Source organism: Pangasianodon hypophthalmus, chromosome 11 (genome assembly GCF_027358585.1).
Source record: "Pangasianodon hypophthalmus isolate fPanHyp1 chromosome 11, fPanHyp1.pri, whole genome shotgun sequence".
Taxonomy (NCBI): Eukaryota; Metazoa; Chordata; class Actinopteri; order Siluriformes; family Pangasiidae; genus Pangasianodon; species Pangasianodon hypophthalmus.
The window spans coordinates 2,755,855-2,768,593 of NC_069720.1; the positions used below are offsets into that span (position 1 = coordinate 2,755,855).

The 12,739-nt window shown below is 39.7% G+C and overlaps 1 protein-coding gene across 7 annotated transcripts in view; it reads left to right on the forward strand.

Moving 5' to 3' along the window:
• zfhx3b (zinc finger homeobox 3b) overlaps positions 1-12,739 on the forward strand; it is a 376,578-nt gene that overhangs the window by 351,485 nt on the left and 12,354 nt on the right. For all 7 annotated transcript variants that reach the window (XM_053237891.1, XM_053237890.1, XM_053237886.1 and 4 more), the window contains 3 exons: positions 6,455-6,594; positions 7,986-8,186; positions 12,531-12,654. In XM_053237891.1, the coding sequence (XP_053093866.1) occupies positions 6,455-6,594; positions 7,986-8,186; positions 12,531-12,654 (465 nt within the window). The remainder of the gene's footprint in view (positions 1-6,454; positions 6,595-7,985; positions 8,187-12,530; positions 12,655-12,739) is intronic.

Below are 12,739 nucleotides of genomic sequence, written 5' to 3' on the forward strand. Positions count from 1 at the left end.
TTCCTTTTTAAAGCTACCGTCAATCTGATGGCTGTCTTTTTTTTTTTCAAACTGACAGTGCTGCTCACAATTCATTAAACGCATTTAGAAAGACACAAGAGAGCCTGCTCGTATGTGTTAAGCATGTCATCTGCTAAAAGACTGCGTTTGTTTGTCATCAAACACACTGACGCTTTTTAAACACGCTGACAGCAGGAGAGAAAAAGAGAGTTTGTAATTATTCGGCATTAAAGGTGAGACGTAAAGACACTGCTTTGGGGTTTTTTGTACAGGGATTAAAAAGTGATGCACTGATCTGAAGGTGGTGATGTAATTAACTGCATTTATACCACAGTGCTTTTGAATTCTGGATTCTGATTGGCCAGAAGGTGTTGATTAATTTTCTAAAGCAGCAGCTCTGACAGTACCGCAGCTGCAAAATAAAAACATGTAATTTGTGATATGGTGAAGTTTTTTTTCTGTAAGGATTTTATTTTAGGTTTATTTAAGATTTATGGAAGGAGTCTCCAGCGTCAGCGCTTTGTTACCTCCAGAGTTAAAGCTGTAACTTTAAATTTTCTGACAATATTCAGGACAGAGCAGTTTATGCTTTGCGGTTTCTCAGTGGCATGACAAGCTGTGTTTTTTTTCATGAGAGAGGAAAAACAGAGGCTGGTGAGGGAACAACTGTTTATAGCTGCTTTAACATAAGTGAGAACTAAGTTATTTCATGGACATGATACATGAAATATAACTATAAACGGATAAAAACTATGATCTGTCATTGTTTGTTTATTAAATAAAAATTGTGATCATTGGCAAATTATGGGGAAAGAGGAATAAAACCCTTACAGCAAAGTAATCATCTTCAGTGTGGTCACAATAACGCCGCTGTATCACACTACACGGTCGCTGATTATTTTCCTGCAACGGCACCACACGGAGTGTTTAATTCATTACATAAGTAAGCATATTTATTTTGCATTGAAGTAAAATCAGCAAGCTACTTTTAAAACTAAAACAGACAAATAATTCCTCAAGGCAGGTTTGTGAATTTTTTTTTTTTTTTTAAAGAATCAAATCGAACTGAATCATTGAATCATCTTAGAGAATCGAATCATTGCCTGCGACTTACAGATTACGATTCAAACCTTCCAAATAAACAATGCAGCAGCTGTTATAAAATATTTAGAAAAGGCCACAGCCTCATCACAAACATCGTCCTCACCTAGCAGAGGCAGAATTAGTAAGATGGAGGGATAGTGCTATAATAGGGACCTTTTCTTTTTTTATCAAAGCTAACAATACACCTAAGCAGAGGGAGGATGAGAGAGAGAGAGAGAGAGAGAGAAGAGCAAGAATGAGAAGCAATGAGGTGGGGCGGAAAAAGACGAGTGCGATTGTTAATATACTTAAGGGCTTGCAGGAGCTGCCACAATATGATTTGACGTGTTTAACATAAATATACAGGGAGGGCTGCGATGGAGGTGCTTTTTCTATAAGGGGGTAAAAAAAGGGAGGGAGGGAGGGAGAGAGGAAGGAGGAATGGAGGTCCCGAGCAATTGAGGTTTATGAATAATTCCTTGCAAACCCCCCTCCTCAATCTCGTTTCATCGCATCGTCCCTGACTTTTAAATTACTGGAGCCGGAGCGAGGGAGGAAAAATAATTTTGCAGAGCAGGTCATCCGGATTGTGACACCGAACACAGCAGCCAGCCAAATTGGTTCCATCTCTTTTCTCTTATATTTACTCAGATGTATGAATCCAGGAGAATGGATACACAAGGGAGTGTGTGTGTGTATGTGTGTGTGTGTGTGTGTGTGTGTGTGTAAAAGAGAAAAAAAGGGGGTATACAGAGCAGGAGAAGGGCGAATATCCAGACACTGACTGTTTCCCTGATTACACTGGTGTACAGCAGCTCCCCCTGGACGCACGAGGTCGTTACTGCAGTCTCCGCTTTCTTTATCAAATGCATTTCATAGCTCTGATGTCCATCACTAGATTTTTATAGGAGCTATTGCATGGACGTGGGACATCATGTAGTGGTGAGTTATAATCGTCATAAATGTACCTGCTGTCAGAGTAGTCACTTGGCTATATTAATATGGCTTTTTAAATTGCTAATATAAAAAAGGAAACTGTCAGCTTTGAAGGGCGATTTGTATTTGAAATAAACTAACAGAAAAATATGATTTTGTATTGTTTTCGTGATGTCGAGAATATTTAGCACCCATTCGCATATCAGGGTTGATAAAATTATTTAAAAATTGTGTATAAAGTTATATTTCTGTTAATAAATTGCATTAAATTGGCATGACGGGTAAAGAGTTGGAATTAGGGTGCTGTTTGATGTCTGAACAAAGAGAGATTCAGTTATTGATTTGTATTTGAAAAACGCTAAAAACTATGAATTTGTATTGTTTTCTTGATGTATATATGCACCTGTATGCGTGTCACCATCTCTGAAAGCGTATCATTCCTTTAAATTATTAGAAATAAAGTGTAAAGTTCTACTTGTGAAGAAAGAAGAGGTAATTTAAATAGTTTTTCTATTTATAATTAACAAACAGTGCAGTCAACAACAGGGAAAGGTGAAAATGTGAGTTAAAAAAGCAAAAATTGTAGGCCAAGTCTAGGAAAAAAAACGCATTTTAGTTTTGTTAATGGATAAACTGGCCTGTGTGTGTGTGTATGTGTGTGTGTGTGTGTGTGTGTCCTCAGACACGGGAAGATTAATAACATGCTTGATAATTAATATCTCCTTTTTAATTCCCCGGTTTTAAATTTGGCTTTGTAGCAGCCGTTGCCCGTAGGCCTACACGGCCGCTTCTTTTACCGAGCACTTTGGAGGTGGTCCTTTCATTTAGCGGCTTTTACGCCAAGGATAGCGTGCTCAATATGATGAGGCTCAGTATGAAGTTGCTTTTGCAGTGAGGCCTTGGTTTGTAATTTTCTTTATTTGAAATTAATTGATGCAGAGTAATTACCTGAGAAATGTGAGGTGAAATGGAATATAGCTCTCTGTCGCTCAGGGCACTGGAGCAGCCCGTAGATTAAAATGACGAGATGTGAAAAGAGGGAGGGGGGGGACAGAGCAGAGGTGGGGTGAGATCTTTTTTTGAGATTTTTTATTTTTTTTTGTATCCGTGGATATTAAAAGTGAATGACTGGCAACAGTGGGGAGTTAAACCCACTTTTCGCTATTAAGGCTTAAATTATCAGGGGAACGAGAACTGGACTTTGTCTTAAAGAGTTTAGGGATATAAGTGAGGTTTGGAGGATAATTACCAGGTGGTGCAACGAGAATAGAGCTTTATATCAAGCTACGGCTGAGATAGGTGAAACAGGAGAGGATATTTTCTGCTTTTCTTAGCCTACATTCCAAAGAAATGTCATGTGGTGTCCAAACTCTTCCCTTGTTCTCCTGCGAACTTGTATTTTAAACCATTAATAATAGTCAGTGTAGGATACAGATAATATAATTGTTTCATATGTAAGGAATAAAACATGCTATGCCATGTTCTTGTAGGAAAATAATCAGTGACAGGGTGGTGTGATGAAGCAGAATTACTGTAACCAGGTGTTCATTCCTCTTATACTACAGCAATTTACCAACGATTGCAATTTTTTATGTATTAAGGAATATACTTTTTATTCGTTTATAGTTATGTCTAATGTTCTGAAACGTCCACGAGACAAGTTAGTAAGGTAACTGTTATTGCTTACATTATAGCAGCTAAAGGCAGTCTTTCCCTCACCAGTTTCCCGTTTTTTTTCTCTCTCTTGATGAAATAAAGACAAAAAAGCAGTTTGTCACCTTACCAAGAAAGCACAAAGTGTTTTTTTTAGTTCAAGGAAACTTTTAAGTCAGCGTTGGTCCGTTCTTCATGCTGCAGTCTCACACACGCTGAAAGCACAGTACGCACTTTTATTTGCTCCTGAGAAGCAAGAACCCCGCGTACCCAGTCAGCCCGTCCTGGCTGAGAAATGCAGTCCATCTCCAGGAGGTGAGAGAAGGTGCCAAAGTCCAATTCACTTACGGGACTCGGCAGCAGTCAGTTTACGGAAAAGGCCCATGAATTAATAATCACTTAATTGACTCGCGAGACTTTCGTTTTTACACTTGGCTTTTGCACCAGGAGAGGAAAGTCCCTGCGTTATTGTTCTTGTCCAAGTGGCTCTTGCTATGAGCAGAGGATGGAAAAATTCGGCAATTTGGTGAAGATGTGAACATCCTGGCTGTGATTTGCCCCAGTAATAAAAACATCAGTATCCTGATTGCGCACAAAACAATAATATGAGCAGTGTATGACACTTCCCGTCATTCCATGAGCTTATTTTTTTTAACATCACTGTATTTTTAGGGCTAAACGATGATGAATAAATATCTCTTGCCCACACATGAAGCTCTGAACATCACCCACACAAACACCTTTACTCCTGTGGGAGGACGAGAGAGACAGAGATCCTTCTGTTAAAAGCTTATGTTCTGGTCATGGTCTTTCTTGGTTAATGGATCTGACCTGCACAGCCGTGTTCTCTTGCCAAACCAACCGTGACACACACACACACACACACACACACACACCATATGAACCAGCAATCTTCTCTTCATTGCTGCCATATTTTGTTCCAGTTTTGCTCCATATCGCATCAGCGTTTCTTTTTTTTCTCTTTTGTGTCTCTGTACAACAGAAAACATGACATAGTAGCTGGACATTAGTCACGGTGGTTTGGTTTGGAAGCAGAAGTACTTTTTTTTCTTTTCTTTTCTTTCTTTTAAGTGAGCGATTGATCGGCTTTATGGAGTCCTAACAGGGCTTTATGTGGTGAAGTAGTGCCCTCCTCTTCACCTGGTGTCGTCTCTCATCCTATTCACAGTACGACTGCAAACAAAAACAAATTACAAACTACTTGTCTTGACTAGTTCACATACTGTATGTGCTGCTTTATAAACAGCTCCACACGTCTCGAGGATTTCCAACAAAGCAGGAAAAAAGATGGAGAGAGAACGGATTGTAGGGAACGAGGGACTTGTGAAGATGAACATGGAGCAAGGAAAGAGACAGATAAAAAGTGCATCAGTGCACCAGTGAGCTGACTCGAGTAGATCATGAAGAGGCAAGGACAGTGCTATAGAAGAGTCCAGAGGTTAATGGCGGTGAATGGGAGGTTCCTTTGTTTAACATTTCCTTTTTATATTGGTGGTTGTGTCTAATGGGATTCGCAGTGACTAGACGCTAATAAGGGCACACTGGATAGTGCACAGAGGCCACTCTTTCCAAAGCAACGGGTCTTTACTGATCCCAGCACTCAGCTGCCCTTGGCCTTGATTGGACCTGACATTTTAATGTCTGCAGAAGGAGCATGGTCAGCTGGGCTTAACCTGACCCACCGTCAACCCTTCACTCTCACACACACACACACACACACACACACACGCACAAACACTTTCTCCTGCTCTCAATTTGCCCTGGACAAATCAGGCCAAATTTAACTCTTTATGGCCTCCTTAGGGGTCTGTTATAGTTTTACGTTTCACACCGGATTCTTTCCAACAGAGGCTCACACACGGTACCTTCCTAGCTCTTGTTGGATTTAGCATCTTTACAAGCACCCGGCTTAACCCGAGTATTTTTACTCAGCTCATCCATGCCTCTGTGTTGTGCCCCTCCTATTCTCTCATCTCTCTACCTCCTAGACTGTGTTAGCCGTTAGCTTAGCGTTGAGCCTCTTGTTATTCGGCCTCGCTCTGTGGAGACGGAGAAGAGGAGACGGTTAATGGCTGCGCAGGTTGCATTAAAAGGATTAGCCGATTTTAATGTTCTGCCAGCTAGCAGAGCACATTAGAGACTTCAGTGACGGTTTGTGGCTAGCACAATGAGGGATTCTCTTTAAGATGAGCTAGGGATGAGCTGCCTATTCCTGAGCTTTTAACTTTCTTCAATGAAGATTGCTTTAATATCAGAAATAGCTAGAATGGTGGGTGCTGATAGTAAGGTTATATCTGGTCACATCTGATTATATCTAAACAGAGGGCTAGTAATGCACAGGCCGCACCAATCACCAGTTTACAGGTATAGAAGAATAAAGACAAACAGTACTGAGAGTGTTGCAGGTTGTGAATAAGAGTCCTGGGATGAGCACAGGACAGTCTTTATGATTACAGCAGCAGATCTTGCGTATAAATCTACTTGGATGAGACGTGGGTATAAATTGTTTTTGGGAAGTGCAGATCTTTAGGGTGTGTCAGACCACTCACAACAGCAGAAAGTGTAGAACAATCTGTGCTACGCCCATAAACATGGCTCTGTAATGATTTGTGGACTTGTATTATTGTAAAAGTACAATAATAATTTATTCACTTATTATTATTTTATGACAAGGTTTCAAGGTTTCTCTTTTATAAATTAAGCATGCTTTCTTTTTTCTGTGTGTGTGTGTGTGTGTGTGTGTGTTTGTGTGTGTTTGTAGCCTCAGGATCCAGCCTGTCAGAGAGGGATCAGACAGAGTCACCGGTTCCCTCCAAACGGCCTCCTTCAGGGTCCGGGGCTTCAGAGAGCTCTCTCTCTTCCAAGCGTCCCCGGACATCTGAGAAGAGCACTGGAGAGCAGGTGAGAGTGATGAATATATCAACTAAATAGAGTTATGTTTCAATCGGAAATGTGTTGACATTAGTCAACATTAGAACAGACATGTATCTGTTAAGTAATGTTGCTGGAGGTTGTCTGAAGTAATTATAATCAGTTCACATGGGGTGAGTGATCTCTGTATGAATCACAGAGATGGGTGTGTCTTCACAATGTACGCATGCTCGTCACACTAAAAAGTCCATGTGTACTTCATACACCTCATTTTAATACATGCTGGTTATTATGAACTTGAGTATACCTGCCTCTTATGAGATCATTAGTAGGTCACATGAAGGTTACATGTCTATAAGATATACCTGTGCTATGAATCAATTCTCTGACACATCCTCCTAAACGTTGCTTATATTTGATTGTTCTGAGTTTTAAACTCAGGCTTGGTTTCTTTTTGGTTTCAGTGGGAGACAACAGACAAGAGCAAGTACCATACAAAAGAGAGAGTGTTTATATACTGAAGAAAAACCGCAAAATCTCTCACATGATTTAACTTAATCTTTATCAAAATGTTACATGGAGTTATTTCTACTAGTCATTTTATAGAAGGATGGATTTGGACAGAACTAAGATCCCAGAGAGTTTATTACTCGGGTAATAATTACATTACCCCACCTGCCCATGTAAGCTGTCCAAACGTGTGCACGCTGTAAAAAAAAAAAAACCTTAGTGACAAAACAGATTCAGAATTTTGTTGCGTCAAACACAATGATGACAAAACTTTGAATCCTTGAAACTAATCCTGTCTAAGTGTGGCTACTGACATCCTGGAAATAATGTTCAGCTTTTGTGCTGTAGATTTTGTGCTGTTTTATTTCTGCATATATCTGTCCAGTTTGTTGTCACCTTTGCAAGATGATTGATACGCAGTATCATGACACGATCATTTTTGTGCTCGGTCATTGTGTTAACATTTACAGTTAACACCAAATTAACCTGAAATATTTTGCTGCCATTTTCAAAATACACATGACCCTCTAAAAAGAAAGGTGATTTTACAGTTACGTGAGAGAACCCACCTCATATTAAATATTTTTGAGCTTTTATCATGCGACAAAGCAAACAACAACTTGAAAATATGCCAGAATGCAGGTGTACGCAATCCCAGAATTAAACTGCCCTTTTTGCATTATGCATGCTTGTCCTGAAGATTACTTTTCTCCCGTTTTTGCTGGTCTTGCATCGCTAATTGTGCAAAAGGTGGAAAATCAATATGATATTCGACAGATGAGAGGCCTTTGAAGTGTGTGCCAGGCCTCTGCCACACTACAGTGCGGGTCTCACACGGACACACACTGTTTGAAAGGATAATAATTCTCTCTCTCTCTCTCTCTCTCTCTCTCTTTCTCTCGCTCTCTCAGATGTACCAGTGCCCCTACTGTAAGTTCACCAACACAGATCTGAACCGGCTGAGGATGCACGTAATGACCCAGCACTCGGTGCAGCCCATGCTGCGATGCCCGCTGTGCCAGGACACCCTTAACAACAAGGTCCACCTGCAGTTCCACCTCACGCACCTCCACAGCGTGGCACCGGACTGCGTCGACAAGCTCATAGCCACTGTGAGTGCCCCGTTTCCTACAGAAAGGTTTTGTTTGGTTCTGTGTGTGTAGTGAATTATGCCGAAAATGCATTATTCACTTTTTCCAAGCTTGTGTTTGGATTGGATTTCATTTTTTTTACCTGAAATCCGATTTCTATATTAAGCATATATGCATATTAATATGCTAATCATTAATAGGCTTTTTACATTTGGCAACCAAATGCCTGCATTGTTCCTCATTTTCATTTGTTTTTCGCAAAACAGGTTAGCTATATCAAAAATTGTGATTTTGCGTCCCCTTAAACGAAACCTCCACCCTCAAACCCTTTTCAATATGTTCATACTGAAGTATTTGTGATATGTTTAGAGATTCCGTTGGTTGTTGCTGTATTTCTGTTATTCCTGTGAGAAGTTAGCAGTTGTACGCTGCACTAAGGCATTGTTAGCACAGTTACAGTGGTGATTAATAGGATAATGGTCAGCTCCTAAATCTCCTAAAGTTCAAGATCTTTTCTCACTTGACTCTTTCATTTTCCATCAGTGTCATATTCAACTTCATATTAATGAGAAATCCAGTGTAGAATTAGTGGAGATGTTGGTGCAAATGCTAGACTCAAAGTCCCAGAATGCAATGCAGCTATATATAGCAGTTGCGCAGACTCGGCTTGGCTAGTTAGTGATTGACGAGATGACAGGCGCAGTGGCATTGACAGCATTATTAGCAGGAAAGTTGAAGCTTCGGAAGCTGATCTGATGAGGAGATAGAGAGTGCTGGACAGAGTGAAGGACTAAAGTGCTGCTGCATTTCTGTTTAGAGATGAAGCGAAGGCTAAATCTCACTGCACTGCACTATCAGCAGGTAGTCGAACAGCATCATGGATAATGTAGGAAAACCATCGAAACCAAAGTGGAAATAGAACATGTTGAAAGAAATCTAAACCAAAAAAAGTCAAACCAGAATTTTATTATAAAATAATAATTTATCACAGTTGTACTAAGTGAATGATGACGTAATGCATTAGAAATGTTTTTTTTTTTTTTTTGTCAAATGTAGAAACACCATGTACGTAAAATGCGTTTTAGAACAGATTTAAAGCTATTATAAAATAATCTCAGCTGTATTCATGCCTGCATATGTCAGATAACCCCTATCCTAATACTCATAACATATGAATTGACCAGGTATAAACTGGATCTATGTTCTGTTCCTGTCTTTTTTAACAACATTGTATGTCTGCAAGTAGAGCACATACTAATTTGTTGCCCTGATTGTATAGCACTATATTGTAAAAGACATCTTGTCCTTCTATTTCTGCACTGTTTACTTTTAACCTTCTGTTCCAAACACGTAAATAAAGATCTTTAATTGTACATAAGTACTCTAGATTCACTATACTAGGGCAAATGTCATGGTATTAGTCTTTTGTAGGGACTTCCTTTTTTTTTAAATTAAAAAAACCCAGAATCCTGTATAGGCTGGTATGAATGGGAAGAGTAGAGCACACGACCTCTTCCTTCTATGCTTTTGTCTACCTGTTTTGTAAGAAAAGCCGGGTGTTTAATACATCAAGGCCCACTGTGGTGATGGTGTGAGGGGCCAAGCCCGGCTCTATGAGGGTGACTCACTGCCTCTTAACCAGCCGCGCCTTAACAAACAGTGTCTCGTCTTCTTCCCTTTCATTGATGACATTTGGAAAGTGTTAATTGCGGCCTGCAGGCGTCCTGTTGACTCATTGCAAGTCAGATTTGATAGGGTGAGAGGTTTGTGATTGGTCGGGTGATCCTCTGCCCAAGTGGTTGTACCGACATGCCCATTGTTTTCATCAGTCGATACAGAGAGAAAGAAAATCTCTGTCTTCTCATTCCTTCTGTTTCGCAGCTCACTCTAGAGCCATTCAGAACAAGCAGATCATTAATATGGACAAATAATTGAATTGAATTTTTTTTCCTTTTTTTTTTTTTAAGCTGCCAGCACCTTCCTCTCTTCAGAAAAAAAGGAGAGAACAGGAAAGCATATATTATGCACATGTGCAAGTGCTCAACAACAAGCAAAATGCATTTGACAGAAAAATGTTTATTTAAAAAAAGAGAGAAAAAATACAAAGAGAGAAGAACAGAAACCATAGGGCGTACCCAGAAACCATGGGGGGTACAAACTTTTGCACTCAACTGTATGAATAGCCTTATCAGAAAACATACTTGGTTCCTATAACTGTACAATTTTGTGTATTTTGTGTACATGGAGAATGGCATACACAGTGACATTTACATAAAGCTTATAACATCGCTAGTTTTAAAAAGAATTAAAAATAAATAAATATATTGCCACTCGCTCTGTAATCCACTTCTTCTTTAAGCAACTCACCTTCATCACCTACCGCATCCCATTGACTCTACAGTGGAGCGTTATTGCAGAGCTGATGGAGGATGCAACAGCTCTATTTTTCCATATTTGCAGTGGAGAAATAATTATGTTTATATTTGTCTGTGGAGTGGAATTGCTCGCTCGCCGATCGCTCAAAGCAAGGGTGCCTCTGAATACCGTTATGCCGTCTCTACTCACCAGCCAGGAAACAAATGATGAACACATTATTAGGGCCAGGTAGCAATATTTTTTCTTTTATGGAGATGATAATGCATCGGTCTCCCTACACCAGTGGCACATTGTAAAAACACATTGGAGCAATACAATGCACATTAAAAGCAGCACCTTTTTTTACAAGTAGAAGGAGAGTAAAGCTACTCCATCCCCTCATGTCAGACAGGCACTCTTAATGAATTCGGAAATAGGTGACTCATTTCTTGCAGACAGTGCATAAAAATGCGAACAGGCTCTCTCTTTATTTGTCTGGTCTTCTCTCTCTCTCTCTCTCTAAATCCCTCCCTCCCTCTCTGTCTGTGTATCATTTTCTGTCTGTCTTAGATAGGGATAATGAAAATAATTGTGCTTCATTAATTCTCAGTCTGGCTCAGATGATAGCCATTTGGAGCTGTGTTTTTGCGAATTAGACAGTCCAAATTAAAAAATGACCTTGGGATACTGGCTGTGCTGGGCTCTCGTGACTTAATGAAGCACTTGTCTAGAAACAGTCCACTTTGTAATGTAAATCACTGCCGTGTTTTGCTTTGTAACTCTCCATACTGGCCACATTAATTTACACCTTTCAGTTTGGAGAAGAGTGTGGTTGAAAGAAAAAAAAATTAAAAATCAAATTTCTTTTCCAGCATGAATCTGCGTGCACTAATCAGATTTTAAAGGATAGAGCTGGCTTAACAGTTCCACTTAACCTCAAGACCAGCGAAGTAACTGCTGGTGTCCTTCATGCAGTCAGGTGCTCCATGATGATTTTGCGTGATAATGATTTATATTTTAGAGAAGCTTAGGAGCACTCTGTATTCTCTGTGTATCATAAAACCTGCCTATGATCATTAGTGGATTTAAAAAAACAGAATGAAGAATATATTTTGAATATAATGATCAGAATAGTTTCTTTTTTATTTAACACACAGATATGAAAGGGTGTGAGGTGAAGGTGGTGTGATGAAAAGAGAAAAGAAGATTGGGACACAAGGACATAAACATAGAATGAAAGTAGGAATTAGATATGGAAGAGAGGCGAGTAGGAGGGGGAGATGGAAGGAATGAGGAATTGAAATGCTGCCCGGGTAGAGAGGCTGATTGTTCTGTTAATTGAAGGAAGGTGAAGCAGACAGTGCTCCATCTCCCAGCCCTTTTTCCAATCTCAGTCACTGATTGTTGTTAAATAGGAGCTGGTTAATGAGTGATTTTGATGAATTGTTATCTTTTTTCCCATTCTGGAAGAGGGAGAGAGGAATAAAGGGGATAAGAGAGGGAAAGAGAGGCATCGAGATGCAACAGAAGCAGGGAAGCTGTTCGGAAAGACAGGGAATTTCTTTGTACTTTGTGCTCTGAGCTTTTCACTGGAATGTGATACACTTTTATGAAGAGAAAGAATTATTTAATTAGGCTCCTAATAAGCTTTTCAGCTGGCCAAGGTAGACTTCTTGGCCCCATCACACTAATTGGCTACAGCAGAACTTTCCTAGAGTTTGACAAACATCATCTGTGATCAAAGTGCAAATTCTTGGAATGGCAAATAAAGTAAGAACACTAATAACATGATTACTTGTGTGGAAGGAAACCTTTCATTGACAAAACCTTTACATGTGTGAGTGATTAATAAGTGATTAAACAAAATTGGACAGTTTTTCTGAGATGTGTTATTCGCTGATCTATTCGGAAATGATCAGACGTTTATTTAAGTTGTCCTGCATTCCATATCAGTGGCTGTTGAAAAGGATTTTAATTAACATGTGGCACACTGTGTGTTTTATTTTCCAGGTGGCAACGTCAGAGGTACTGCCAGCAAGCATGTTCATACCAGTCCCTGGACCGGAGAAAGATTCTCAAAACGTGCCGCAATCCTTGTCTAACTCAACCTCTGAAGACAGAAAGAAGCAGACAGGTGTGAAAGTTTGTTAACTTTTCTGAATACTTTCTGAATACTATCTGTCAAGATATTAAAATAGAATTTAATCATTTGTATTTAC